The sequence below is a fragment of the Dicentrarchus labrax genome, unplaced genomic scaffold (assembly GCF_905237075.1).
Source record: "Dicentrarchus labrax unplaced genomic scaffold, dlabrax2021, whole genome shotgun sequence".
Classification (NCBI taxonomy): domain Eukaryota; kingdom Metazoa; phylum Chordata; class Actinopteri; family Moronidae; genus Dicentrarchus; species Dicentrarchus labrax.
Genome location: NW_026136718.1, coordinates 32,501 through 59,169, shown reverse-complemented (window position 1 = coordinate 59,169; position 26,669 = coordinate 32,501). Strand labels below are relative to the sequence as shown.

Below are 26,669 nucleotides of genomic sequence, written 5' to 3'. Positions count from 1 at the left end.
GTGTTTGTGAACCCCGAGAGCGGCCCTAACTCTGGTTACCACGATTACCAAACACTCCTTTCCCCCCATCTGTGCATTGTCCAGCAGCCACCTCCTGTTGTCATGATAACCTGTTAAATGGGGCTCAGTGCTGCCCCCGGCAGGAAGTTCCTCTTCAAAATATAAAGGACCCCCCCCCCGCCCCCAACAGGAAGTGATGTAGTTGCTGAGCAGCAGAATTTGTCAGGAATGCTGCTGACCAACAGAAACACACACAATGACTGACCACACACACACACACACACACACACACACACACACACACACACAGCAACATACACACACACACAGAGTCTGGATCAGTCCTGGACCTGGACCTGAACCGGTGAGTCTCTGTTTGCTTATTTCTGTTTGCTCTAACCTGTGTGACATCAACATGACATCACCTATCTACCTGTCTGTTTCCTGTCTCTAATCAGCTGCTGGAAGAATTTATTGATCAGTTTGTGACAATGTAAAGAATGTATGTAAGCCCCGCCCACCTCCAGCAGTCAGGCAATATAATTGGACGACAGTTTGCCGTGATTGACAGCTCTGCTGACACAAACAGTAAACAACTATAACAAATATTTTCTGAGGGGTATTGCACAAAACCAAGATAAGGGATTAAGCCGGGATATGTTGGTTATCCTGGCTGAATTTAGCCTCAAGTCGGCTGCATGAAAGCAGGTCAAACTTATCCCGGCCAAGTTACTATGGTGATTTATTCTCTGCAGCTAGCCTGCTCCAGACCAGACTAACAGCCAGGCTAAGATTAATCCTAGTGATTCACCTGTATTTCCATCGTCAATCCTGTGAGGAATTAATGTGTTTTACAGCATGTCCATGGTCTTTCTAAGTATGTTGCATCATTTTAATTATTCTACATTAAAATATTACATATATATTGTCATTTCTCATTTCATTTAAATCTGTTGGCTGTTTGTAATTGCAACAGTCTTTTTATATTGATTCAAGAGGTAGTATTATTACTCAGGCCAAGTGTTATATTGCTATGCTAATGAAGACTGCTTGTCAAAATGCCATCAGAGGTTTCATAAATATGTGTTTTATTGCAGTAATTGAGATTACAAAACACAGCTGATGAAGTTGCAAAGGTATTTTCAATTAAATTTGTGACAAGGGCAATATATATATATATATATATATATATATATATATGCGGTTAGAGACGCAGGCTGCCACATGGGGGACGGGGTTCGGGTCCCGGTTCTGGAGCATATATGATATAATTGCTGCCAGTGAGGGGCAAATACAACTGCATCCAGTGAGGATCCTTGGGCAAGATCCTTAATGTATCAGGCCTACCTCAGCAACATGAAAGTATAGACAAATGATAGAGTCGCACCGGCTCGGACGTCGCCCGGGTTAACAAGGTCCGCGTCAGGTGCTAGGGAACCAGGGCAACCTGATGAGAAATGGGCTACTGGAACAAGACATAGATGGACAAGGGCGGAAAACACGGAACTGTTGGAATCCTACTATATGAGCAACCCCAGAGAGAACGGATACATGCAGCGAATGTGGAACCAATGGTTACTTCGAAACCCACAATCAAGGCTAACAATGAAACAGCTGTTAGCCCAGTGTTCCAACATCTGCAATCGAAAACTCCTATCACAACTAGAGATCGATGAGATACAACAACGATGCTACGGCGAGGGGGCACCAGGACGACAGGTCAGCGGGGGGATGCCACCATCACCCCCACAATCAGAGATTGGGTACCAAGCCCCAACAAATACCAACAGCCTCCGTACAAGAGCTGCTGACCTGAGAATTAAGATCATGGCCCAATTAGAAACCTGGAACCCCCGACGAATACCGAAGCTGACTTGTAAAGTACCTTTAGTAACCCTAGAAATGCTTGGATACAGGATGGGCTCAAACCATAAACATCCACCATTGAGAATATGATTAGAGGCCAAGATAAGGGCAACACGGAGAGAAGTAAGCCAGCTAGCAGAGCTACAGAAAGGAAACATGGTGAATAAAGGGGCACCCAGGAAATACACCAAGCTCTCCATACCTGAAGCGCTCGAAACTACCAAACAGAAACACAAACAGTACTGGCCACCCAGTTGAAGAGATACACCAAGGAGGCAGAGGCCAGGAGAATAAACAAGCTGTTCTCCACTGAACCAGCCAAGGTGTACTCTCAGTGGCAGGGAGGAAATAACAACAGGTCAGACCCACCAAGAGCTGAGGTGGAAGAATACTGGAAGGCCATATGGGAAAAAGAGGCATCACACAACCCAGATGCCCAATGGCTAGTGGACCTAAGAGCAGACCACAGCAACCTCCCAGAACAAGAACCAGTAACCATCTCAATGGCAGACATCCAAGAAAGATTGTCAAAGATGAAGAGCTGGACAGCACCAGGCCCCAATATGATCCATGCCTACTGGCTGAAAGGAAAAAACATAAAAAATCCAAGAGTACATCAGAAAAATGGCTTCAAAGGATGAACTGCTAAGTGAATGTCTCAGGCAACAGAAACCCGATAAGAGAGCAGAAGAAGAAGAGGAGCAGACAACCTGGAGGGACAAGCTCCTACATGGCACGTACCACCGCCAAATTAAAGAAGTGACTGATATCGAGAAGACCTACCAATGGCTGGAAAAGGCTGGACTCAGAGACAGCACAGAGGCACTGATCATGGCAGCACAAGAACAGGCCTTAGGTACAAGAGCCATAGAGGCCAAAATCTACAAGAGTAGATCTGACCCAAGGTGCAGACTATGCAAAGATGCCCCTGAGACAGTCCAGCACATAGTAGCAGGGTGTAAGAGGCTAGCCGGTTCAGCGTACATGGAGTGACACAACCAAGTGGCTGGAATAGTGTACAGGAACATCTGTACCCAGTCTGGAATAGAAGAACCCAAATCCCAATGGGCCGCACCACAGAAGGTGGCTGAGAACAACAGGGCCAAGGTGCTGTGGGACTTCAGCTTCCAGACTGACAAACAGGTCCTGGCCAACCAACCAGACATAGTGGTGGTAGACAAGGAGCAGAAGATAGCGGTGGTGATAGATGCAGATGCCAACATCAGAAAGAAGGAACACGAAAAGGTTGAAGAGTACCAAGGGTTGAAAGAACAGCTGGAGCAGGTGTGGAAGGTCAAAGCGAGCGTGATGCCCGTGGTAGTAGGAGCACTCGGGGCAGTGACCCCCAAACTGGGGGAGTGGCTCCAACAGATCCCAGGAACAACATCAGAACCCTCAGTCCAGAAGAGCGCAGTCCTAGGAACAGCTAAGATACTGTGCAGAAGCCTCAAACTCGCAGGCCTCTGGTAGAGGACCCTTGCTTGAGGATGACACAGATACCACCCCAAGAGGGTGAGAGGGAAGTTTTTTATTATATATATATATATATATATGTATATATATACCTCTAGTACATAGTGTTTTTTATTATTTCCCTACTCTTGCTGTTTATTTATACTGTTTTCTCTCTATCCACTTTGCTGCTGTTACATTGGAATTTTGTCTATCTATCTATCTATCTATCTATCTATCTATCTATCTATCTATCTATCTATCTATCTATCTATCTATCTATCTATCTATCCAACTCCCATTCACCTGTTCCTTCTTCATAATGGCTTGCCCTTTCTTGGAGGATGTACCGGATGAGGAAGCCCTAAACCTCAGATAAGCATTTAGTCATGAAAGAGTCTTCTGGGACAGGTCAGACCCATTGGCCGTTGGAGAGGACTATCTCATTGAGAGATACAGATTCTCAGGTGATGGACTAAGATATTTATGTAGGCTGCTGGGTCCAAAAATACAGCACCAGACGGCAGGAAGCCATGCTCTCACTGTACCACAGATGGTCTGTGTTACATTGAGATGTTTTGCAAGTGGGAGCTTCCTTTATTCTGTTGGGGATGCAGAGAACCTCAATAAAGGAACCATTAGCAGCACATATCCTGGCTTGGTGGGCCGCCCCCTGTGCCATTTTTTCTTTTTTTTTTGCTACAATCATACAGACATTCAACATGTCAGCAGACACCTAATCTATTCACCTCATTTGTTCACTGTTATCTACTTTATAGTCACTGACCAGCCTGCAAAATGTTCTTGTATTTAACTTTTTAAAACATTTTTAATGTAACTTGCGGCCAGACAAGTTTGTTCTTTATGAATTGTTTGCACTTAATCATACTCTACATTTAAGTAACATGCACCTCTACTTGCCACATTTAAAGCAAAGTGTACAACAGTTGATTAGTGGACTTAAAGTAACTCCTTTAGTCCTTTAATTGGAGCCTAATGATGACAGTTCCAGTGGAGCACTGTTTATTCATTGTACAGTTTTGGACTACTTAAGCATTAAGCCGGTCCGCTATTGTCTGCCAGGCTTTCTCTCTTTCTTTAATTATGGTATTGGTATTGCCTTTGTTTCTTATATCTTCCACCTCTTCATAGAACTCCATCAGGAGCTGTTGTTCAGCGGCCGTGAAATATTTACCGGCGACTCTTATCCATGTTCCCATCGGTGATTCTGTGAGCAATCGCGAGGTCTATTTCAGTATGCTGTGAACACACACTTATCCCGACTATCTACACCTGGCTTAACATAGCCGCACCTTTTCATCCTGGCTCGGCAAACGTGCAACCGATTAAGCCAGGAAGTACCGAGTATGCTAGGTCAAGCCGCGCTTGCTCAATTATCCTGGATTTCTTTATCCTACTTTTGTGCAATACCCCTCTGTTCACGTCACTGAAGTTTGTAAACATGTAACTCTGATTGGATGAAGAATGTTTGCGTTTGTTTTTACTTTATTTAAAATAAACATGTTTGTATGAAAGTACAGATTGACATTAAAACATGTAAACATGTAAACATATAAATTAAACTTTCTGTTTATTGTTAAACTGTCATTACAGTGTTAACAACAACAACAACAACAACAACAACAACAACAACAATAAAATGAGTTATGATATTCTCACAGTTTGATTTCTGATTGGATGCCACAACAACAACAAAGGTTACATAATTCAGGACTTAAACACGTCCTCTTGTCTCTGCAGGGTGGATGCTGATTGGTTCCTGCTGGCTGAGGGTCTGACTGACATCATCATCACCAGTAGGACCAGTAGGGACCAGTAGGGACCAGTAGGACCAGTCAGATCCAGTAGGACCAGTAGGACCAGTAGGACCAGTCAGATCCAGTAGGACCAGTAGGACCAGTAGGGATCAGTAGGACCAGGATGTTCAGGTACACGCCCCCCTGGCAGGTTCTTTGTTACAGTCTGGACCACGACACCAAGGTGAGACCTCATGCAACCTGAGCTCAGACAGGAAGTGATGTCAGATGGTTGTGTTTGTGTGTGACCAAGAAATAAACATAAACAACAATGAAATAATATAATAATACAGACCAGCAGAGGGCAGCAGAAATCAACACACACATAAAAATAAACAAACAATAAACTGCATTATATAAAGAATATATATAATATATGTAGTGTGTGTGTATATGTGTGTGTGTGTGTGTGTGTGTGTGTGTGTGTGTGTGTGTGTGTTACTGTGTTACTGTGTGTGTGTGTGTGTGTGTGTGTGTGTGTGTGTGTGTGTGTGTGTGGGGCGGAGTCTCTGATTGGACGATAGCAGTTGAACTTTGTCTCTCAGTTCTTCAGTCTGACAGTTTTTGCTGCTGCTGACAGGAAACTGATCTCAGGTGAGACAAACTGCTTTTATTATTTATATCTTATTAACAAAACAATATTTTAAGAACAAATCATCTTTAATAACCAACAATAATAGTCAATAACCAATAATAATCATCAATAATAACTGAAGTAGAAAGAAAGAAAGAACAGCAGCAGTTCAGTCTGGTTGATTCGTACAATATGAATTAATTATTCACTGATGATTAGTTTTATTTATTACTCTGAACATTAAACAGTAATTACAGTTTAATATTGGTCACTTCAGACTCTGCATCATCAATATGAGAGAAAATCAATAAGAAATCAATAAATAGACAAACAGATGATTTAAACTTCAACGTTTTAAATGATTTCTGTATAAAAATACAGACAGACAGGCAGACAGACTGGCAGAGAGACAGAGACAGAGAGAGAGACAGACAGACAGACAGACAGACAGACAGGGAGAGACAGACAGACAGAGAGAGACAGAGACAGACAGACAGACAGACAGACAGACAGGCAGGCAGACAGTTTTCTCTTCATCCTCAGCATTTGTTTTGATCCACACAGTGACCCCTGACCTTCTGTCTGTCTCTCTCCCTGTCTGACTGTCTGTCTCACTGTCTGTCTGTCTGTCTCTCTCCCTGTCTCTCTCCCTGTCTGTCTCACTAACTGTCTGTCTGTCTGTCTCTCTCCCTGTCTGTCTGTCTGTCTGTCTGTCTCTCTCCCTGTCTGACTGTCTGTCTGTGTGATAAACGGGGGGGGGTTATCAGCAGTGGTCAGACTGCTGGGGGCGGGGCTTATCACTGACACACAGACACACTGAATTAACGCTGCGATGCTAATGCTAACGCTAACTCCTCTAACAGACTTCTGAAGCGTCTGATTGGCTCAGTGCTGCAGATGATCATATGAAATATGTCTGTATTGTTGTTCTGTGAGTTTGTGTCTTCGTCGTCCTCTTCGTCTTCATCTGGTACCTGTAGGAAGCGTCCAATCACAGAGGACCTCCAGCTATACTTGTCCTACTGACACAAGTGTCCCTTTATGTCCTCTGATACAGAATTGGTACCTAATGATGCTTTTTGTCCCTTTATGTGGCAAAAACATTTTTATTCAAAGGACCTCCCCCCCGTACAACCACAGCAGGGGGGACCTCAGTGGGGATAATGAGGAAGATTTATCCTGCTCCTTTGGGGGATTAACAATTCTCAATATATTGAATGTATTTAAAGAAATAACACTTTTCATTGCATTGTTCAGCTAGAACAGATTTATATAACATAACAAGTTTTACAGCAGGCCGCAGGTTGCACTACCCAACTCCACAGGGGCTCCATGAGGGAGGGACATAAAATAAAGTTAAATAAATACAGAAAAATGAGTCCCCATGTAGGAATGCAAAGAATGAGGAAATAGATTGATGATAAAACAGTGATTATTATATACCAATAATAAATTGGGAGTAATGGTTACACTGACGTGTTCTAGTTCTTTATTTATTATATAACTCATTTTATTCTTCTTGTCAGCCATAATGAACCTTACAGGGTGCCATTACACAGTACATTTTATTGATTTGTTTGGACATTAAAAATACAATTATTCTAACAGATATGATTTTAACACAAACACATTTACTCAGACTGACAGGAAATAAAATCTATATTTGATAGGAGGTTAATGATTTATAGATCAACGCTGATGAACTGATTTTATTCTGTCCAATAACCCTCATTGATCCTTCAGTTCTGGGTTCATGGACTCACAGTACCTCAGGTATATGACTCAACTGTATGATAACACAGTGGTTGCCGTGGTAATGTGTCCCATCCTGGCTTTATGAGCAACGCTGTAAACTGTGTTATCGCTGATCGATGGGCTCTGGTAAACTTTATTGACATTCCTCAGATTATTCAGATTTATTTCTTACAGATAACACAAGTACTTCTACTCCACTACATCTCAATATTATACCTTTAACATATAATTATGTTACAGAAGAAGCATCTGTTTAAACATTAACTGTATTTTCATCTGAAAGACTCTGAATCCCACAATGCTTTGCACGACCATTCATTGTTTCTGGGCATGTTGAAGATTTTTTTATATTATTACCTCATCTAGAACTGCTGCACAACCGAGGGATCGTTACCCATTACTGTCCTTTCCATAGTAACAGACCTGTCCTCTATCATGTCCATAGTAACAGACCTGTCCTCTGTCGTTTCCATAGTAACAGACCTGTCCTCTGTCGTGTCCATAGTAACAGACCTGTCCTCTTTGTTGTTTCAGAGACTCTCTGCAGGTGTCTGTCAGGATGTTCTAACTCTTCAGCGTTTAAAAACATCAAGCTCCGTTCAGCAACTTCCTCCATCAGATCCTCTGCCCCCCGCAGCCCCCACAACACTCCCTGCAGCCCCCACAGCGCCCTCTGCTGCCCCCACAGCACCCCCTGCAGCCATGGACAGCACCCCGAGGAGATGGGTGCTGAAGCCTCTGTCTCCCCTGCTGCAACCCTCAGACCTGCGCACTATCACCAGCCCCACACGGACCGACGGCCTCGACTGGGTCGATCCAGTCTTCACCTCCAACAGCATCTCTGTGGCTCGCAGTCAGTCCTCTGTGGTCATCTCTTCACAGCAGGATGACAGGTCCAGGGACGTGGTGGTTCAGGCCCGACAGGCGGCAGTGTCACAAGATGGAGGGAGCACCAGCGACGAGTGGCATCCCAGTAGCCCCAGCATCCCCAGCAGTCCCAGCAGCAGCTCAGGCTCTCACTGCGGTTTCTACTCCTTTGTGGAGGATCCGACGAGTCCGGAGGCCGAGCTGAATGAAGCTTGGATGGTCTCGCCGCAGCGGCAGACTCAGTTGGCAACCCTGAAGGAGGATAAAGGATTCAAACTACAGACCTACACCAGCAGCAGGAAGCCAGAGAGTCTGTTCTCAGAGAGCAATGGAGACACGCAGTATAAAGTGGATCTGTCCGACGGCATCAAAGTGGTTCAGAAGGAAGAGGAGAAGGAGCTTCGAAAGGAGATCATTCGCAGCCAAGCACCAAAGAAGAACCCAACATTTAAAGACCAGCTGAGTGCACTGGAGAATCTGGATCTGAGTCGATCTACAAACAAACTGATAGATGGTTTCAGTGTGAGCTACAGTCCTTCCAGCTCCAGACCAGAACTTCACCGCACTGCTGACTCTGGGACCATCGACAAGGAGCAGATCAACTTCAGTGCTGCACGAAAACAGTTCCTGAAGATGGAACAGGAGCAGCTGAGAGCACTCCTCAACCCTCTGAGGTCTTCAAAAACACATCTGAATGCATCTCTGCAGCCAGATCTGGATGCGTCCTCATCAAGTCAGGTGGAGACATACCGCATGGAGATGAGTGAAGATACAACACAGTTTAAACCATCAGAGGACGAGGAGACCAACCCAAAGAGTAAGATGACGGTGTGCCGGACTGAGGAAAGTCTTAGCCAGCAGAGCAGTGTGTTCGACGACCTGGACTCTGGCCTGGAGGAGCTTTCTGTGGAGGTGGGTGGCGGCTACACAAGTGACGAAGGCGTGTTCAATGATAACACTCAGCAAGACAACAGGAGCGACTATGAGACGCCAATTGAAAGGGAGATCCGGTTAGTTCAGGAACGCGAGGAAAACCTGCGGCGCTCTCGAGGGCTGAAGCACAGTGTCAGCAGAGCAGAGATGGTAGAGATCAAAACTAAACGTTTACAGTCGCCTTTAACACCTGTTAAAGCCAAAGAGAAGAGCCGAGTGAGCTTCATCATCCAGCGTGAGCTCCAGAAGGAAAACCAGAGGAAGGAGGAGCCTCAGCAGCAGGGACGATACGGGCTGGATCCTCCACAGGAGCTGGAGCACATACAGAAGGAGTTTGACCAACAAGACGAGGACAAGAGGACAGAAGAAAGACCTGGAAAAGTCTTCCTGTCACCTTGCTGTCCTCATCGACACCCCGAAGAAACCGAGTTGTATATCAGCCGAATGAGTTCAGCTCCTTCCTCCTTCTCTGTGAGGGACTCAGATTTCCCAAGAGGTCTCCACCAAGATCGAATAACTTCTTCATCTTCCTCTTCTCTCTCGTCCCCAACTCCTCTGCCGGACACGACCTTGACCATGCCTCGGTCCTGGAGGAAGAACCTGGAGTCCACCGGCCTGCAGTCCAGTGGACAAAGAGCTCCGGATTTCATTGAGAAGGAGATCGAGGAGGTCCTGAAACGGGAGCAGGAGCTGCGGGAACTGAGGGAGTCCAGGGACGAAACTGATCACCAGCTATTCTCTCCGGCCCCTCTGGTGGAACAGGCAACCAAGATGGCCGTCAGTCAGTTCTACCCACCTGTAAGCACAGGTATGTAGTCCTCATCATGGTCGGGTTACCGTCCAGGAAACTGGAAGCTTTTCCAATTTATTACTTTAGATTGAATCCAGTGCTGCAGGAATGAGTCATAAAACCTTGAACTGAGTTAGTATTTTTGCCCCTCTGGTTCCCCCACCTGAGGTCAGTGGGTTCTTTGAATGGGTTTTTGGTAAGATGACTGAAATAGGGTTATAAGAGATTTTCCCATTTTTATTCTACAACATAAAATACGTCAATATGTGAATGTTGAAGCTTTGTTGTGTTAAAAAGGTTGCTGCTAACAAGTGTCTAAATGAGACTACAGAGGTTGTCGGTGACATTAAAACATGGAGACATATCTACTCACTAGTCCGCCTTTACAGCCTATACTCAATTCAATTCAATTTTATTAGTATAGCGCCAATTCATAACAGACGTTATCTCAGGACACTTTTCAAATAGAGCAGGTCTAGACTGAACTCCTTATAACATTATTTACAGAGACCTAACAGCTCCCACCATGAGCAAGACCTTGGTGATGGGGGCAAGGAAAAACTGCCTTTTAGGAGTCAGAAACCTAGGACAGATCCTTCAGCTCTAGGTGGGTGGGAGAGAGAGCGAGAGAGACAGAGAGAGACAGAAACAGAGACAGAGAGAGAGAGGGACAACAACAATAGCAACAACTATACTAAATGACTGATGATGATGATGAAGATGACAATGATCATATCCAGTAAAGAAGTGCCATTTAAGGGTACGACTTCTTTAAGCAGCCTAGTTGGGATGGGGTCTAATAGACAGGTTGACGGCTTCACGGTAGAAATTATTGAAGTTAACTTATGAAGACTGATAGCAGAAAAACTAAATATACAGTATCTAACAAAAGTGAGTACATCCCTCACATTTCTGCAAATATTTCATTATATCTTTTCATGGGACAACACTGAAGAAATGACACTTTGATACAATGTAAAGTCATCAGTGTACAGCTTGTATAACAGTGTAAATTTACTGTCCCCTGAAAATAACTCAACACACAGCCATTAATGTCTAAATTCAATTCAATTCAATTCAATTCAATTTTATTTGTATAGTGCCAATTCATAACAGAAGTTATCTCAGGACACTTTTCAAATGGAATAGGTCTAGACCAAACTCCTTATAACATTTACAGAGACCCAACAGTACCACCATGAGCAAGCACTTGGCGACGGGGGCAAGGAAACATTGCCTGTTAAGAGGCAGAAACCTCAGACCGACCCTTCGGCTCTAGGTGGGTGGTTGTCTGCCTCGACTAGTTGGGGTGAGAGAGAGAGAGAGAGAGAGAGAGAGAGAGACAGAGAGAGACGGAGACACAGACAGACAGACAGTTGCACAGCAACAACAGTAGCAACAACTACACTAATAGTAGTGACTGATGATGATGAACATGAAGAAGACCGCTGGCAACAAAAGTGAGTACACCCCTAAGTGAAAATGTCCAAATTGGGCCCAATTCCCTCCCCTGTGTTATTTTACTCGTTATAGTTACAAGGTCTCAGGTGTGAATGGGGAGCAGGTGCGTTAAATTTGGTGTTATCGCTCTCACACTCTCTCATACTGGTCACTGGAAGTTCAACATGGCACCTCATGGCAAAGAACTCTCTGAGGATCTGAAAAAAAGAATTGTTGCTCTACATAAACATGGCCTAGGCTATAAGAAGATTGCCAACACCCTGAAACTGAGCTGCAGCATGGTGGCCAAGACCATGCAGCAGTTTAACAGGACAGGTTCCACTCAGAACATCCCTCGCCATGGTCCACCACAGAAGTCGAGTGCTTGTGCTCAGCGTCATATCTAAAGGTTGGCTTTGGAAAATAGACGTATGAGTGCTGCCAGCATTGCTGCAGAGGTTGAAGGGGTGGGGGGGTCAGCCTGTCAGTGCTCAGACCATACACCACAAGACAAGCAGACTAAGGACATGGATTACTGGAACCATGTCCTGTGGTCTGATGAGACCAAGATAAACTTATTTGGTTCAGATGGTGTCAAGCGTGTGTGGCGGCAACCAGATGAGGAGTACAAAGACAAGTGTGTCTTGCCTACAGTCAAGCATGGTGGTGGGAGTGTGATGGTCTGGGGCTGTGTGATTGCTGCCGGCACTGGGGAGCTACAGTTCATTGAGGGAACCATGAATGCCAACATGTACTGTGACATTCTGAAGCAGAGCATGATCCCCTCCCTTTGGAAACTGGGCCGCAGAGCAGTATTCCAACATGATAACAACCCCAAACACACCTCCAAGACGACCACTGTCTTGCTAAAGAAGCTGAGGATAAAGGTGATGGACTGGCCGAGCATGTCTCCAGACCTAAACCCTATTGAGCATCTGTGGGGCATCCTCAAACGGAAGGTGGAGGAGCGCAAGGTCTCTAATATCCACCAGCTCCGTGATGTCGTCATGGAGGAGTGGAAGAGGATTCCAATGGCAACCTGTGAAGCTCTGGTGAACTCCATGCCCAAGAGGGTTAAGGCAGTGCTGGAAAATAATGGTGGCCACAAAAATATATGCACTTTGGGCACAATTTGGACATTTTCACTTAGGGGTGTACTCACTTTTGTTGCCAGCAGTTTAGACATAAACAGCTGTGTGTTATTTTCAGGGGACAGTAAATTTACACTGTTATACAAGCTGCACACTGAATACTTTACATTGTATCAAAGTGTCATTTCTTCAGTGTTGTCACATGAAAAGATATAATGAAATATATAGATATTTGCAGAAATGTGAGGGGTGTACTCACTTTTGTGAGATACTGTATATCTGATTTTACATTAATTAAAGTTCCTGAACTTGGAGAGACAGTGAAAGCTGTTGAGGGCATTTGGTGATTCATTTTGTCTCTAATAGTAATGAATGATGATGATAATAATAATAATAATAATAATAATAATAATATCAAAGAAGCTCATAAAGTCGAAAACTTAAGTTTATGGGGATATGTGGCTCAATAGAGCTGTGACTCTCTGTCAGCCTGGCTACAGTGCTGAAGAGGAACCTAGGATTGTTCTTATTTTCTTCTATTAGTGCTGAGTTATAGGCACCTCTGGCATTATGGCGGGCCTTTCTATAGGTTTTTTACTTTCTTGCCAGGTTGAACATGATATACCGCATACGAGAGCGCCATTTCCTTTCAAATTTTTGGCTTCATGCGCTACTAACTAGCTTCTATAGGATTGAACAGAGCCTGCCCCCAATGCTGTATCCAGTTCTTTGTAATACATGCATGAGAGAGAAGCTTTGGGGTTACTCAAACTTTTAATCACAGTGCAGATTGTCTTACTGTAGTTCCTCTAATGTCCATTGGATGCTGCTGTCATCAAACTCTGACTGTATTCAAGTGAATGAGAAAACCTCTAACATGTAGGACTTTCACAATAAAAGTGACATTTTGGCTTGTTGTCTCGGTGGTTGCAGCTTACTGGTTCCACCTCCACTGAACTTGTGTTTCCAGTAACTGAGACATGAAGAACAAACGGACTGAAATGCAAATGGAGTCTGGTGTGGAAGCTGCTGTTTGCTGCACACAATCAGTAACTTAATGAGAGAACGACCAAAGTCCGACAGCTTCACTTTGTGTCAATCAGTAACCAGTCGCCAGGTTTTAAACACAAAAACCATCAGACCAAAACACCAGACGACTCATCAGATCATTAAACTATGAAACCGATCGGTCCTGCTGACATCATAGTGTCACATATGATGTCAGGTATTTTCCTTCCTGTTTCAGATAAACTCGTCAGTGTTTCCTCTCCTCGTCCCTTCGTCCGTCTACCCTCCATCTCCTTAATCACTGCTCAGCCCTGGACCTCCTCAACTCCTCGCCCCTCCTCCCCCTCTCGTCCCATCTCCTCCTCCTCCTCCTCCTCCTCCTTCCCTGTGGTGGTCCGGCCGGTCCCCCCTCCTCTCAGAGGTCTGACAGAGACTCTGCTGCAGGACTTTGAGGAGCGACGAGTCCAGCTGAAACTGGAGGAGAGCTCAGTGAGTCACCAGTACTTCCTGATTATTCATTATTGGTGATTAAATATTAAATATATTATTTATGTATTATTAGTCTCATTTTGGAGGGTTTGTGCTTCATCCTGTCAGAATAAAAGTTGACTCAGCAGGTTAATGGAACATTAACAAGTGAATGACACTAATGCTGATGTAATGTTTCCTGTTTTCATGACATTTTACTGTTTGAATTCACTTTTTAATGATTAAATAATTCAGAGTATCGTCTGTTAATCTGATCAGTCAAGCATTAACGTGTATGTTCTCTGACATCAGGCTGGTTTCAGTGGACTCTAATATTAATCTGCTGAGAGAAACTTTATTGTAACAGGAATAGAACTAAAACTACCAAAATAAAAGCTGGGATGCAAATGTAACTGATGATCATTGTCAGACTTTGTAAGTTTGTGTTTTTGTGTCTTCAGTACGCAGGAATCCAACCGGTGGACGACGTCAACAATGAGGTACAACCCGACTTCAGTCCACTGCAACACCTGGTTCTTCTTGTCTGTCTCTTTGTATCTTTATTGCTTTGTCTACTTGTATTTTTGTTTCTTTGTCTCATCTGTTTTCAGGTTGTTGAGTCGACTCGGGTCATTCGACATAAAAACCAACGAGCTCTGCGCTGGGAGGCTGGAATGTTCGCCAACCAGGAGGAGCAGTGAGACCAGATCCATGGTGTCTCCTCTGGTTCTTCCTCTCAGTTCAGCTGGAGTGTCTCTTCACTAGCAGGACTGTTGTCGTTCAGCTGAGATTAAAATGGTTTTAAACTGGAACAATTTGAAGAAAAGGCTGTTCCTGGTTCTTTAAGATGACAGTCCCTTGCCTCGTCCAATCAGCTGCCAGCTGCTGTGTAGAGCCTCAAGCAGAGACTATGAGCCTCATGCAAGAACCACTCATTTGAACATATTCGTTCATAAGTGGCTTGTACGACTGATTTAGGAGACCTTGTGGCATTCACCAATTTTCTACTATTTTGAATCTTATCTTAATTTGAACTTCCTCTTCAGTATTAACACAGTTTACGAGGTCCAGACTCTGGTAGGAGTCAATCAGTCTGCTGTTATCAACTGAAGGATTGTATATTGCATTATTTCACAGACATTTATGCAAATTACATTTCATAATTCAGTTGTCATGATCCAGTCTGAATTTGAATATAGTTGTAAATGTATCATCAGCCTAACGTAACCTCATTAATGGAAACTATTGATGGGGACTTTCTGTTGCAATACCTGACAAATGCAACATCACCTTTTACCGTATTCTTTTTCTCTATCTTCCCTCCACCCCCTCCCGCTGCACTCATCCATCGCCTTGCTTTTCATATCAAACCTCTTCTTCTTGATTTCAGCAGCAGTCCGACCCTCAGGTGACACAGCTCCTTTAATTCCACTGCTGACGCCGTTAAAAATGATTAACTGACTTTCCTTTGTTGATCTCAGAAAGCAGGACTTCAATCTCTGAGCTCGTAAACTTCTTCTTTTTACTCTTCCTACCATTTAATGGATCAACTTCCTAACTGGTGGGGCAGTTCCTGGAGCCTTACATGGCATTATCGGAACGTTGCTTATAGAAATGTTCATTTCTCTTGAACACACTCCATTACACACAGGTGGCGTTCATCATTTTTACACAGAAATCTGAAGTTAGGAGCATTTGCCAAACCTGACGTGGCAGACTTGTACGAAACAAAGTCCAAGCAAGTTAAGATAAGAATACCAGAAGGTTCTTGCATGAGGCCCAATGTGTAGAAAAGGAATGCAGAAGTAAATTAGAGTTAAAGTGAGTGACGAAGAGCAGCAGAACAGGAAGTTCCTGATTGTTTTGATGATTTTAAACTGATGCTTTAAAAATAACAAGGAATAAACTTTTTTTTTCAAACTGTCCCTTCTCACACTGTCCTGCTGTCTATTCATATATCCCGATAAGACACAGATGTTAATGAACCACTACTGAGAACAGATGATTGAATATATTTATACTCACAGGTTGAGGTAGATAATAATAATAATGGTTATTATACTTTACATTGTCTATATGCACATATGATGTTGTATAGTGGTGGAATCTGACAGTAACAGCTGCTCGTTAACGAGCTGATTGTGATGCTAAAGGCTCCTCTGTTAGCTCTGCAGGGCAGCAGCATCATTAGCATCATTAGCTGACTCACCTCACTGAACATGTAAACATCTTTAATAAGCTGAGACTGATGACGGTGATCAGGTGGAGGAAACTCACAGCTTCCTGACATCACTTCCTGTCACATTGTTTAGATGACGCTAGACTGTGCAGAGGTGTGAAAGGAGGGAAACAGTACGAAGTAGGAAAAAGTACAAATATGAATATAAGAAGAAAAGATTATTAGTAAGTAAAAACAAAGAAATATAACAGTAATTATATTAGCTAAAGGTTAGTATCTTTCTATATTTATAATATAAATATAAACTGTATATACTCACTGTGTAATGACCTCTGCAGCCTGTAGGCAGCACCGTCTGTCAGTCAGTCTGGTTGGTGTTTCTGTCAGTCTCCAGGAATCTGCTGCCATCCAATCAGATCACAGCACTTTCATCCAGAGACTCACACTGAATACTGAGCCAGCTCCTTCAAAATAAAAGGCTCACACACGTTTCCAGGCTATTAAAATGACAAATTACACCCCAACCCCCCCAACACACACACATTCCTGGTTGCTGTTGCCATGGTAACAGTGGCTGCTGGATGGCCTCCAGGAAATAAGAAAGGAGCGAGAAGGAGGAGAGGTGTGTGTGGGCTGCTGGCTGCCTGTCTTTGTGAGGACCACGACTGGGTTTTAAGGTTCAGTTCAGGGCCTACAGTTAGAGACACAAATACACACACACACACACACACACACACACACACAGACACACACTGTGTACCTATGTGTGTGTCTGTGTGTGTGTCTGTATGTGTGTGTGTGTGTGTGTGTGTGTGTGTTTGTCTGTGTATGTGTGTGTGTGTTTGTGTGTGTGTGTGTGTGTGTCTGTGTGTGTGTGTGTTGTGTGTGTCTGTGTGTGTGTGTGTGTGTGTGTATGTGTGTGTGTATGTGTGTGTTGGAGCTCTTATCTCAACATCAGCCATCAACACTGTTGCCATGGAAACTGCATAATGAGCCTGAAGGACATGAGTGTGTTTGATTTACTTTAATCCTTTACTGCAGTCAAAGCTCCACAAGGTACAAATACTAAGTATTAATAATGAATACGAATAATATATATATATATATAAAATGTTACTTTACATTAAGAGATATTAACTTTTACCCACAGATAGTAAATTAAGCTCTCTCAGCTGATTCCCTCCTCAGCTTCCTATTGGTTTATGTGATTCAGGGCGCCGTATTTAAGCTGCTTCAGCCTACCTTTGCTGCTTCCTCTGATTGAATCAATGTCAGCTCTGTTCTGTACCTCTGGGGTCTCTGCTGCTGCTCTCCCAGAACAGAACCAGACCACCAAATATAACATTCTGCTTTTGGAAACAAAGTGTGAGTGTATTGTCTGAAATGTTGAATTATTACTTTATGGAAAAACAAGAATTGCTTTGAGAAATAAATGAAGAAACTGAACATCAGACTGGAAATACAATAACTTTTGTAAAGTGATCAAGAATAACTTTTAATTTTGAACTTTCATCATAACGACCACAGAGCATGCAGCATCCATCCTTCAGTCTTAAACACTCTTATTTTCACATATTAAACTCTTTTTATAGCAGCAGTTTTTTCCTTTTTCCTGTTTCCAGTCACAAAATGTACAGATTCAAGATAAATGATGCTTCATGTTTTTACATTCAAATGGAAATGTCTTTTCAGTTCTCTCATCAGTTCTCAGGATTCAAAAAAACTTGTTATCCAGAGATAAACAGAACGTCTGTCTGATTTTAAATCAAACTGTTGACACATGCAACAACACACAGACACATTAACAGCAGGCACAGACCCCATATTGGCTCATCAATATTTCATATTTACAGATACACTCTTTGGTTTTGTTTCAGAGCCTCAACGAGCTCAGGGGAAGTGCGTCTTTCACAGAAGGACTGATTTTATGTTCCATCAGAGAGTAAATGTTTGAGGGGCAACATTTAGTTTTGATCAGTTTACTACAACAGAACATTAAAGTATTCTGTAAGATAACAACTTTACTTTGGTAATATGTAACTTTATTTTGAAACTTCCTATTTTCTTGAAGTGAACATGTTGAACTACGGTGTGAAACCAAATGTGAAATTCATTTTAGCCTTGTGTTAGTCACATGAGTTTACTCACAAGATCATTTGTGTGAGTAAATCTTATAATATTATAATTATAATATATCTCTTTAATCTGTTGCACTGCAGTGGAGAGTCCAAAATAAACAGATGTTTGTATGATTTAATGTCAAGAAGCTTATCAAAATGATACTAAAATAAATAAAAACTCGGCGTTTGGTTGATCAGGGCTACGTTAACTTAGTTCATAGTAAAGTAAAACCGACAGCTGGAATCAGTTACAGACACAGATTTTCCAACTTTCTCTCTTCCTTTTCTTCATCAATCTCCTCTTCTGTCTACTCTCTGTATAAATATGAAGTATTATCACAGAGCTCTGGGTGGGGGGGCACCTCCATGGCTCGCCACAGACAGGTTGAGAAGAGAGAGTAAAGATAAATCTACTTTTTAATCCCAAAAGCCTCCAGATCAGATCAGGATCAGTTTACTCCTCTAGCAGCTGTCTCACTTTCTATGTAGTGTCACTTTCTGTGTGAACACGCCTTTAATGGGACATTGTGTAGTGTTTTAAGTATTTTATTAGCTAAAATCAATGTCTTCATTCATAAATGTGTCCTCATTGATGTAAAATTACCTCTGCCAATGATCTGACTTATCCTCGTAAGTGAAGAATTTCTTATCTGTATATACATTGGACGGGCAAGTCCACGGAGGCTTTCCATGTCGTTCTGCCATTTTGAAAACTATAACCGCCGAGAGGGACATAAAGCACTAGCCTACCTGTCTCACTAATCCGCAACGCGTTCTCGTTCAGAGCCAGCGTCACGTGACTGAAACCAGCTATAACCGAGAAGGAGATCAGTGAGAGGCGCTTGTCACTGCCCGGCACATTTGAAAGTCTGCACTGCACTTTAGTTAATAATGGAGGATCATACTTATGCCGAGCCACAGGAGAAAGAATCCTCGTCACCAACAAAGCCAAAAGGGAATTAAAAAGGCAACGTGACCGGCGAATTCAAAAAACTAGGGTAAACATCGGGGTACCTTTTCCCAGATGGAAAGAGCTAATGAAGGAGAAAGACTTTCAAAGGGACGCTGAAGTTGCCTGCTTTCTCCTCCACAGGTAGGCTTCTTGGTACATAATGGCTACCATTTGAGGTGCTGTAACAACATCAGTGAGTGTACCTTTAAATTCTGAATATCAGTGTCTATATAAATATTTAATCTCATATCGGTCCATCCTTAATAAATACACACATCCAGGTTCACACACACACACACACACACACACACACACACACACACACACACACCTCTGAACAGACTTACAGCCTCAACCAATCAGAGAGCAGCATAGAAACAAACAAACATGCTGAGAATCACTATAGCAACCAAGCCATCACAACATAAAGGCAACAGCACTCGTCCAGGTAATATACAATCAGTAAGACCTCCATCATGGCCGCTATGCAGTCACACTGCCAAGATTCCACAGCCTGTTCATCTTCTAACAACTGCTTCCACATCCTGGAAACGCTGCCTCAGGCCACGCCCCTCTGAGGAGGCAGGGCCTGAGGCAGTAAGCAGCTCCTGAACTTGTGGTCAGTAGTCGGTGGCGATGTGAACACAGAGCTCCACTGCAGGTTTTAGATTTGTTGCATGTTTGTGCTTCCAGAATGAATCTTTAAAATTGTCTCTGTGCTCTCTTTACTTCAACTGAACTTCAGATTATCCACAGAATGAGTTGCCATGGAAACTCTACAGCTTCCTGTTCAGTGGCTCAACACTGTGGACAGTCGTCACTGACAAAGATGAAGGTAATCCAGATAAATTCGCTTGTGGAACAGTGAACACTGAACCGGCCATCAGGTAGAACAAGGTATTTTATTATATTTATTATTATTTTATCAGTTTTTGTACTATGTGTTTAATAACAGAACAAAATGTTTTATAACTGTCAGGTTTACTGAATAACTAATGAAAATTGTGTTGACTATCACTTTACTCGACTATCCGGGGACAGCCGTAATTATTATTATTGTCTACCACCTGTTGGATTCACCTTGAAATAACTGAAAGGTGGTAGTGATTCTGAAAAAATCTCAGGTATGCATCGGACACTGTATCCCACAATGCAAAGCCCCAGAATGATCACACAGTCACTAAATTAACTTCTGAGAACATTTTAAGCAAGAAATCCACCATGTAGAAAAATTGATGGTGAAAACGGAGTTGAGAAGCCCCACAAGTGCCAGCGGGGGGCGGCCAGCGCTGCTCACAGTGGTTGTCCCACAGTCGCACAGACCACAGCAGCAACACAGCAGCAACACAGCAGCAATGTGAGGAAAGAGCCAAAAACTGTCATTGTACCGCTATTATTCTGTAGTTATCAACCCCGTTACCCTACAGCATCACCTCCACTCTACAGCATCACCTCCACCCTACAGCATCGCCTCCACTCTAACGCATCACCTCCACCCTACAGCATTGCCTCCACCCTAAAGCATTGCCTCCAGCCTACAGCATCACCTCCACCCTCAGTATTTCCACTGGCTCCCTATGGGATATGATTCCATTTTTGTTTTTTAAGACTTTTCAGCCAAGCTTTTAATGGATATAATTCGTTTTATGTAAGTCCTTGTGTTACGAGAAAGGTCTGTTGAATTATTATTAATGTTACTGTGCCACTCTCAAATACAAATAAACTGCAGAAGTCCAGGACGCTGAGAATCTTTTTATAACACAGATAAAATGTATGTTGTTAAAACTATCCAGAGTGTTGAGCCACCAAGACTTCTGACCCTCCCGGATGGAAACGTTCATTTCTTGCAGCTTCAATTTTCCATCAAATGAAGCCCAAGAAATGCATAGCCACTTGGTCCTCAGTGCTGTCCAGGTACTGTGCTGTTATTTTCAAAATAAGGCTTTTGTTTTGAAAGGGTAAGAGACTACTCCTTGAACCTTCGTCCCTGCAGACTCTTATAATAGTTCTCCTGTTCAGTCTGGTTACGAATCTCTCGATCCAACAGAACTAGTGCCGTCTTGCGTCTCATGGCCATCTCCCTGCGCTGAGTGTCCGCTGGCGTCTCCACCTGTGGGTTGGGTGTGGGTGGGGCCAAGTCGGGGTCGACTGCAGAACGCGGCGAGGCGGATCGGTGCGGCCTGAAGCTGCTGCCACGGGCGGCAGAGTCTCCCCGGTTCAGGCTGTTAAGGTCGTAGGTGTCTCGTGAGTCGCCCCCATTGGACGACCCCGCCCACTCCCATGGGTTACCATTACCTGCGAGGGGCGGGGCTTGAGGAGGGGGCTGGGCTTGAACAACAGGATGGTGAGGGGCGTGGGCGTCCACCGTGATGATACCTGACCCCTCCCGCTGCTCAAACGGGGGATGGTAGTGCGGTGAGTCAGTGGTGGAGGAGGTCCCGGAGCAGGTGGAGGTGGTCTCAGATGATTTCTCCCCTGAGGAGGAGGAGGGGAGGAGGCCCTGCTGCTTCGACATGGCGATGACCTGCATGAGTCGCGGCTGATTGGCGGCGCTGCGAACTGACCCCTCCCCGCTCGTCTTCTCTCGGATGGCAAGCCACTTGGCCCGGGTCAGGGCACTCTTTGGGGACACCGGAGGGGGTCCTGCTTCAGGGATCTGCGGTGGTCTGGGAGTCGCCACAGCTTTGGCGCCCCCTGGAGGTGGAGTGGGGTTGCGACTAGAGGCTGCCCTCCCAGACTGCACTGCAGGCTGGTAGATGGGGACCTGAGACCCCCCCTCATCGGTCCCCACAGAGCCCACCTCCGAGCCGTCCTCACTGGCATCACGATCCACCTCATCCCGGACGCTCAGGCCCCTCATCTCCATCGACTTCTGCTTCCACTCTGAGACCAGCTGCTGCGAACGCATCGGATCCATGGGTACCTGCACGGCCTTCAGACGCCGCTGCACTGGCTGCACTGGCTGCACCGGCTGCACCAGATCCTCTGGCCCTGTGTTGGATCCCAGCACCCCATTAACATTCATGCTAGCCCTTGGCAGCGTGTTACTAAAGGTCAACATGGTCTCCTTGCCCATGGGGCTGCGAGGAGCCAGCAGCTCCACATCCACACTGGCCCTCTTCAGGCTCCCCATGGAGTCCTTCTCCCTCTGCAGGGGCCCGAGACCCTCCAGCCGGTCTATGGGGACTGGAGCTGCCGTTATCTCATCGTTACTCTCCGAGGCAGAGGCAGGGCCCTTGTTGTAGACTGACTCATGTCCTCGCTCTGTCAGCGCTCGCAGAGGATCCTCCTTTGGTGGCGGGGGAGGTGGGGCCAGAGTCATGTCATCAGAGGACTTAAAGTTGGCGACAGCATGAAACGCCTGAAGAAGAAGAACAAAATCATCTTTAAATGTCTTAGAAGCAGTTTTACCGGTTATGACCAGCTCTCACCACCAGGTCTCACCAGGTAAGCAGCGATGAAAGCTCCGATGAGGAAGCCAACGTAGACATCGATAGGATGGCTGCGATGCTGAGTGATCTGAGTCAGACCTGTTAACGCTGCCGCGATAGCGAATGCAAAAACCAAGACAGGTTTCAGCAACTTGGTGCTGTTGGAGATCGTCGAATTAAAATACATCTGAAAGGAAATACATCAGTTTATTTATTTATAAAACATAAAGTACTGTAAATATCACATTTTAACAATTCCTAACATGTCCGTGACAACACGTAACTCTAGGAACACGAGCTAAAGGCAGTCATATGTCCACAGTCTGACTGTCAATACAGGATCAATATCATCCATAAAGATACAGTGTATTCTGATTGATATCATCCATACAGATACAGTGTATACTGATCAATAATCCATAAAGATACAGTGTATTCTGATCAATATTAAGACTGGCTCTGGCTCAGTTGTCTGCATTTGCACTAACGGTGACAATAAATCCTAAATCTTACACACTTGTAATTGGACCAATCGAGGGTCAATGTATTGTAAAGTAACATTTGAATAAAGTTTTTGAATGTTTTCTTACAGAAACATAAACAGCAGCGAAGGCAGACAGTGTTGCATGCTGGGAAGGGAACGTCTTCCTGTTGGACAGAAGAAAGAGCAGAAAACTTTTATAACTTTAATCTTTCTGGCACAGCAACCGTAAAAGGGCGTGAACAGGAAGTGGCAGTTAACTCACCTGGCGGCCATGATGGCGTGCTGGTCGTGTCCTGAGCAGATGTCTTTAGTGATGTAAGTGTTCCTGTCGCAGGAAACACCTGCAAGAGTGTAGTTGGGTTTACAGACGGTGAGGAAGAACGGGGCGTGGTAACCCGTCGACAGCTGGATGATGTCAGTCACCAGAGCCGTTGCACAGAGACCAAACACGTGCACACCTGGAGACAGACAGACAGGTACTGAACACCTGGAGACAGACAGACAGTGTTGTAGCTGTGTGTATCATTGACAGTATATATAATATACTCAAACTTAGCAACCTTGGCATCAACACCTCCCTCTGCAACTGGATACTGGAGTTTCGAACCAACAGACCCCAATCTGTACGGTAAGACAACCACACCTCCTCAACCCTAACCCTGAACACTGGCGTCCCACAGGGCTGAGTGCTGAGCCCCCTCCTATACTCCCTCTTCACCCACGACTGCACACCTGTACATGGTTCCAACACCATCATCAAGTTTGCGGATGTTAGTTAGTTATTGTTGTTTAGTATTGTTTTCGTCTGTGGTGTGCTTTGTATTTTGTCCCTGTTTTTCTACAGGAGTGTGCCGCCTGTCTTGCTGGAGATCTCTGACGGCAACCCGTAGATCTCCCCACTGACTGGCTAATGAAGTGGGCTCGGCTCTCGACTGCTGGTTGGTTCTCCCTGTGACATCCGCCGTGTATAAAACGTCTGGCCTCACAGCAGTCGTAGACAGAACAACCTAGCATCGTTCTGTCCTCGGGCCGTAAAGAGAGAGTGTTATTGTGTGAGCGTTATGATTGGCGAGTTTGTGAATATTATTATTATATTTTTCTTTCTTATGGTTGTATACAGGGGGTGTTGGTGTTCACAACATTGGCCTCATCACTGACAACGATGAGTCCCCCCCCCCCATACGTATCAACTGAATCGAGGTTCACCCAGAAACTTCAAGTTTCCGGATCTCCGAGGACATCTCTTGGACCCTGAACACCTCAACCCTGGTCAAGAAGGCTCATCTGTCTCCTCAAAAATTCTGGTGAACTTCTACCGCTGGACCATCGAGAGCATCCTTACCAACTGCATCACAGACTGTATGGAAACTGCTCTGCCTCGGACCGGAAAACAGAGGGTGGCGAAAACTGCCCAGCTTATCACCGGTTCACCTTTCCCCACCATTGAGGCTGTCCAGAGCAAGCTATGTCTGCAGAAGGCACGCTGCATTGCTAGGTACCTCCCAACCAGGTCACAAACTGTTTGCCCTGCTCTCCTTTTCATATCTATCTATAGTGTATTAATATCTGTAGTGTATCAATATATATAGTGTATTAATATCTATCGATAGTGTAGTAATATCTATAGTGTATTAATATCTATCTATAGTGTATCAATATCTATAGTGTATTAATATCTATCTCTATATATTAATATCTATCTATAGTGTATCAATATCTATAGTGTATTAACATCTATAGTGTATTAATATCTATCTATAGTGTATTAATATCTATAGTGTATTAATATCTATCTATAGTGTAGTAATATCTATAGTGTATTAATATCTATCTCTATATATTAATATCTATCTATAGTGTATCAATATCTATAGTGTATTAACATCTATAGTGTATTAATATCTATCTATAGTGTAGTAATATCTATAGTGTATTAATATCTATCTATAGTGTATTAATATCTATAGTGTATTAATATCTATCTATAGTGTATTAATATCTATAGTGTATTAATATCTATCTATAGTGTATTAATATCTATAGTGTATTAATATCTATCTTATATATTAATATCTATCTATAGTGTATATTATAATATCTATCTATATTATCAATATCTATAGTGTATTAACATCTATAGTGTATTAATATCTATCTATAGTGTATCAATATCTATAGTTTATTAATATCTATAGTGTATTAATATCTATCTATAGTGTATTAATATCTATAGTGTATTAATATATACCTGTAGTGTAATAATATCTATCTATAGTGTATTAATATCTGTCTTTAGTGTATTATTATCTATCTATAGTGTATCAATATCTATAGTGTAAAGAGTTCGGTCTAGATCTGCTCTATTTGAAAAGTGTCCTGAGATAACTTCTGTTATGAATTGGCGCTATACAAATAAAATTGAATTGAAATTGAATTGAATTAATATCTATCTATAGGATTAATATCTATCTATAGTGTATCATTATCTATCTATAGTGTATTAATATCTATAGTGTATTAATATCTACCTTAAGTGTAATAATATCTATCTATAGTGTAGTAATATCTATAGTGTATTAATATCCATCTATAGTGTATTAATATCTATAGTGTATTAATATCTTTAGTGTATTAATATCTATCTATCTGTAGTGTACTAATATCTATAGTGTATTAATATCTTTTATCTATAGTGTATTAATATCTATAGTGTATTAATATCTACCTATAGTGTATTAATATCTATAGTGTATTAATATCTATCTATAGTGTATTAATATCTATAGTGTATTAATATCTACCTATAGTGTATTAATATCTTTAGTGTATTAATATCTATCTATCTGTAGTGTACTAATATCTATAGTGTATTAATATCTTTCTATCTATAGTGTATTAATATCTATAGTGTATTAATATCTATCTATAGTGTATTAATATCTATAGTGTATTAATATCTACCTATAGTGTATTAATATCTATAGTGTATTAATATCTACAAGTGTATTAATATCTTAGTGTATTAATATCTATCTATCTGTAGTGTACTAATATCTATAGTGTATTAATATCTTTCTATCTATAGTGTATTAATATCTATCTATAGTGTATCAATATCTACCTATAGTGTATCAATATCAATAGTGTATTAATATCTATCTATAGTGTATTAATATCTATAGTGTATTAATATCTACCTATAGTGTATTAATATCTGTAGTGTGTTAATATCTACCTATAGTGTATTAGTATCTATCTATAGTGTATTAATATCTATCTAAAGTGTATTAATATCTTTCTATCTATAGTGTATTAATATCTATAGTGTATTAATATCTTTCTATCTATAGTGTATTAATATCTATTTATAGCGTATCAATATCTATAGTGTATTAATATCTATAGTGTATTAATATCTGTCTATAGTGTATCAATATCTTTA

The 26,669-nt window shown here is 42.8% G+C and overlaps 2 protein-coding genes and 2 long non-coding RNA genes across 4 annotated transcripts in view; 2 read left to right on the top strand and 2 right to left on the bottom strand.

The window, feature by feature from the left end:
- Positions 1–4,806: 4,806 nt before the first annotated feature.
- On the bottom strand, positions 4,807–6,503 carry LOC127350711 (uncharacterized). Its single transcript, XR_007880621.1, has 2 exons — positions 5,431–6,503; positions 4,807–5,336 (listed from the first exon to the last, which is right to left on the bottom strand). It is a non-coding gene; the product is annotated as an uncharacterized LOC127350711 (long non-coding RNA).
- misp (mitotic spindle positioning) lies at positions 5,137–15,986 on the top strand. Its single transcript, XM_051377546.1, has 5 exons — positions 5,137–5,319; positions 7,999–10,072; positions 13,793–14,082; positions 14,523–14,561; positions 14,673–15,986. The coding sequence occupies exons 1-5, from the start codon at positions 5,260–5,262 to the stop codon at positions 14,760–14,762; spliced, it is 2,553 nt and encodes an 850-aa protein (XP_051233506.1). The 5' UTR covers positions 5,137–5,259; the 3' UTR covers positions 14,763–15,986.
- A 4,113-nt stretch (positions 15,987–20,099) lies between these two features.
- LOC127350710 (uncharacterized) overlaps positions 20,100–26,669 on the top strand; it is a 7,486-nt gene continuing 916 nt past the window's right edge. The window contains exons 1-2 of the long non-coding RNA XR_007880620.1: positions 20,100–20,209; positions 23,336–24,722. This is a non-coding gene — a long non-coding RNA (uncharacterized LOC127350710). The remainder of the gene's footprint in view (positions 20,210–23,335; positions 24,723–26,669) is intronic.
- plppr3b (phospholipid phosphatase related 3b) overlaps positions 20,585–26,669 on the bottom strand; it is a 17,576-nt gene continuing 11,491 nt past the window's right edge. The window contains exons 5-8 of the mRNA XM_051377547.1: positions 23,490–23,685; positions 23,334–23,391; positions 22,757–22,930; positions 20,585–22,673 (exon numbers count right to left, since the gene is read on the bottom strand). Of these exons, the coding sequence (XP_051233507.1) occupies positions 21,279–22,673; positions 22,757–22,930; positions 23,334–23,391; positions 23,490–23,685 (1,823 nt within the window). The 3' untranslated portion in view covers positions 20,585–21,278. The remainder of the gene's footprint in view (positions 22,674–22,756; positions 22,931–23,333; positions 23,392–23,489; positions 23,686–26,669) is intronic.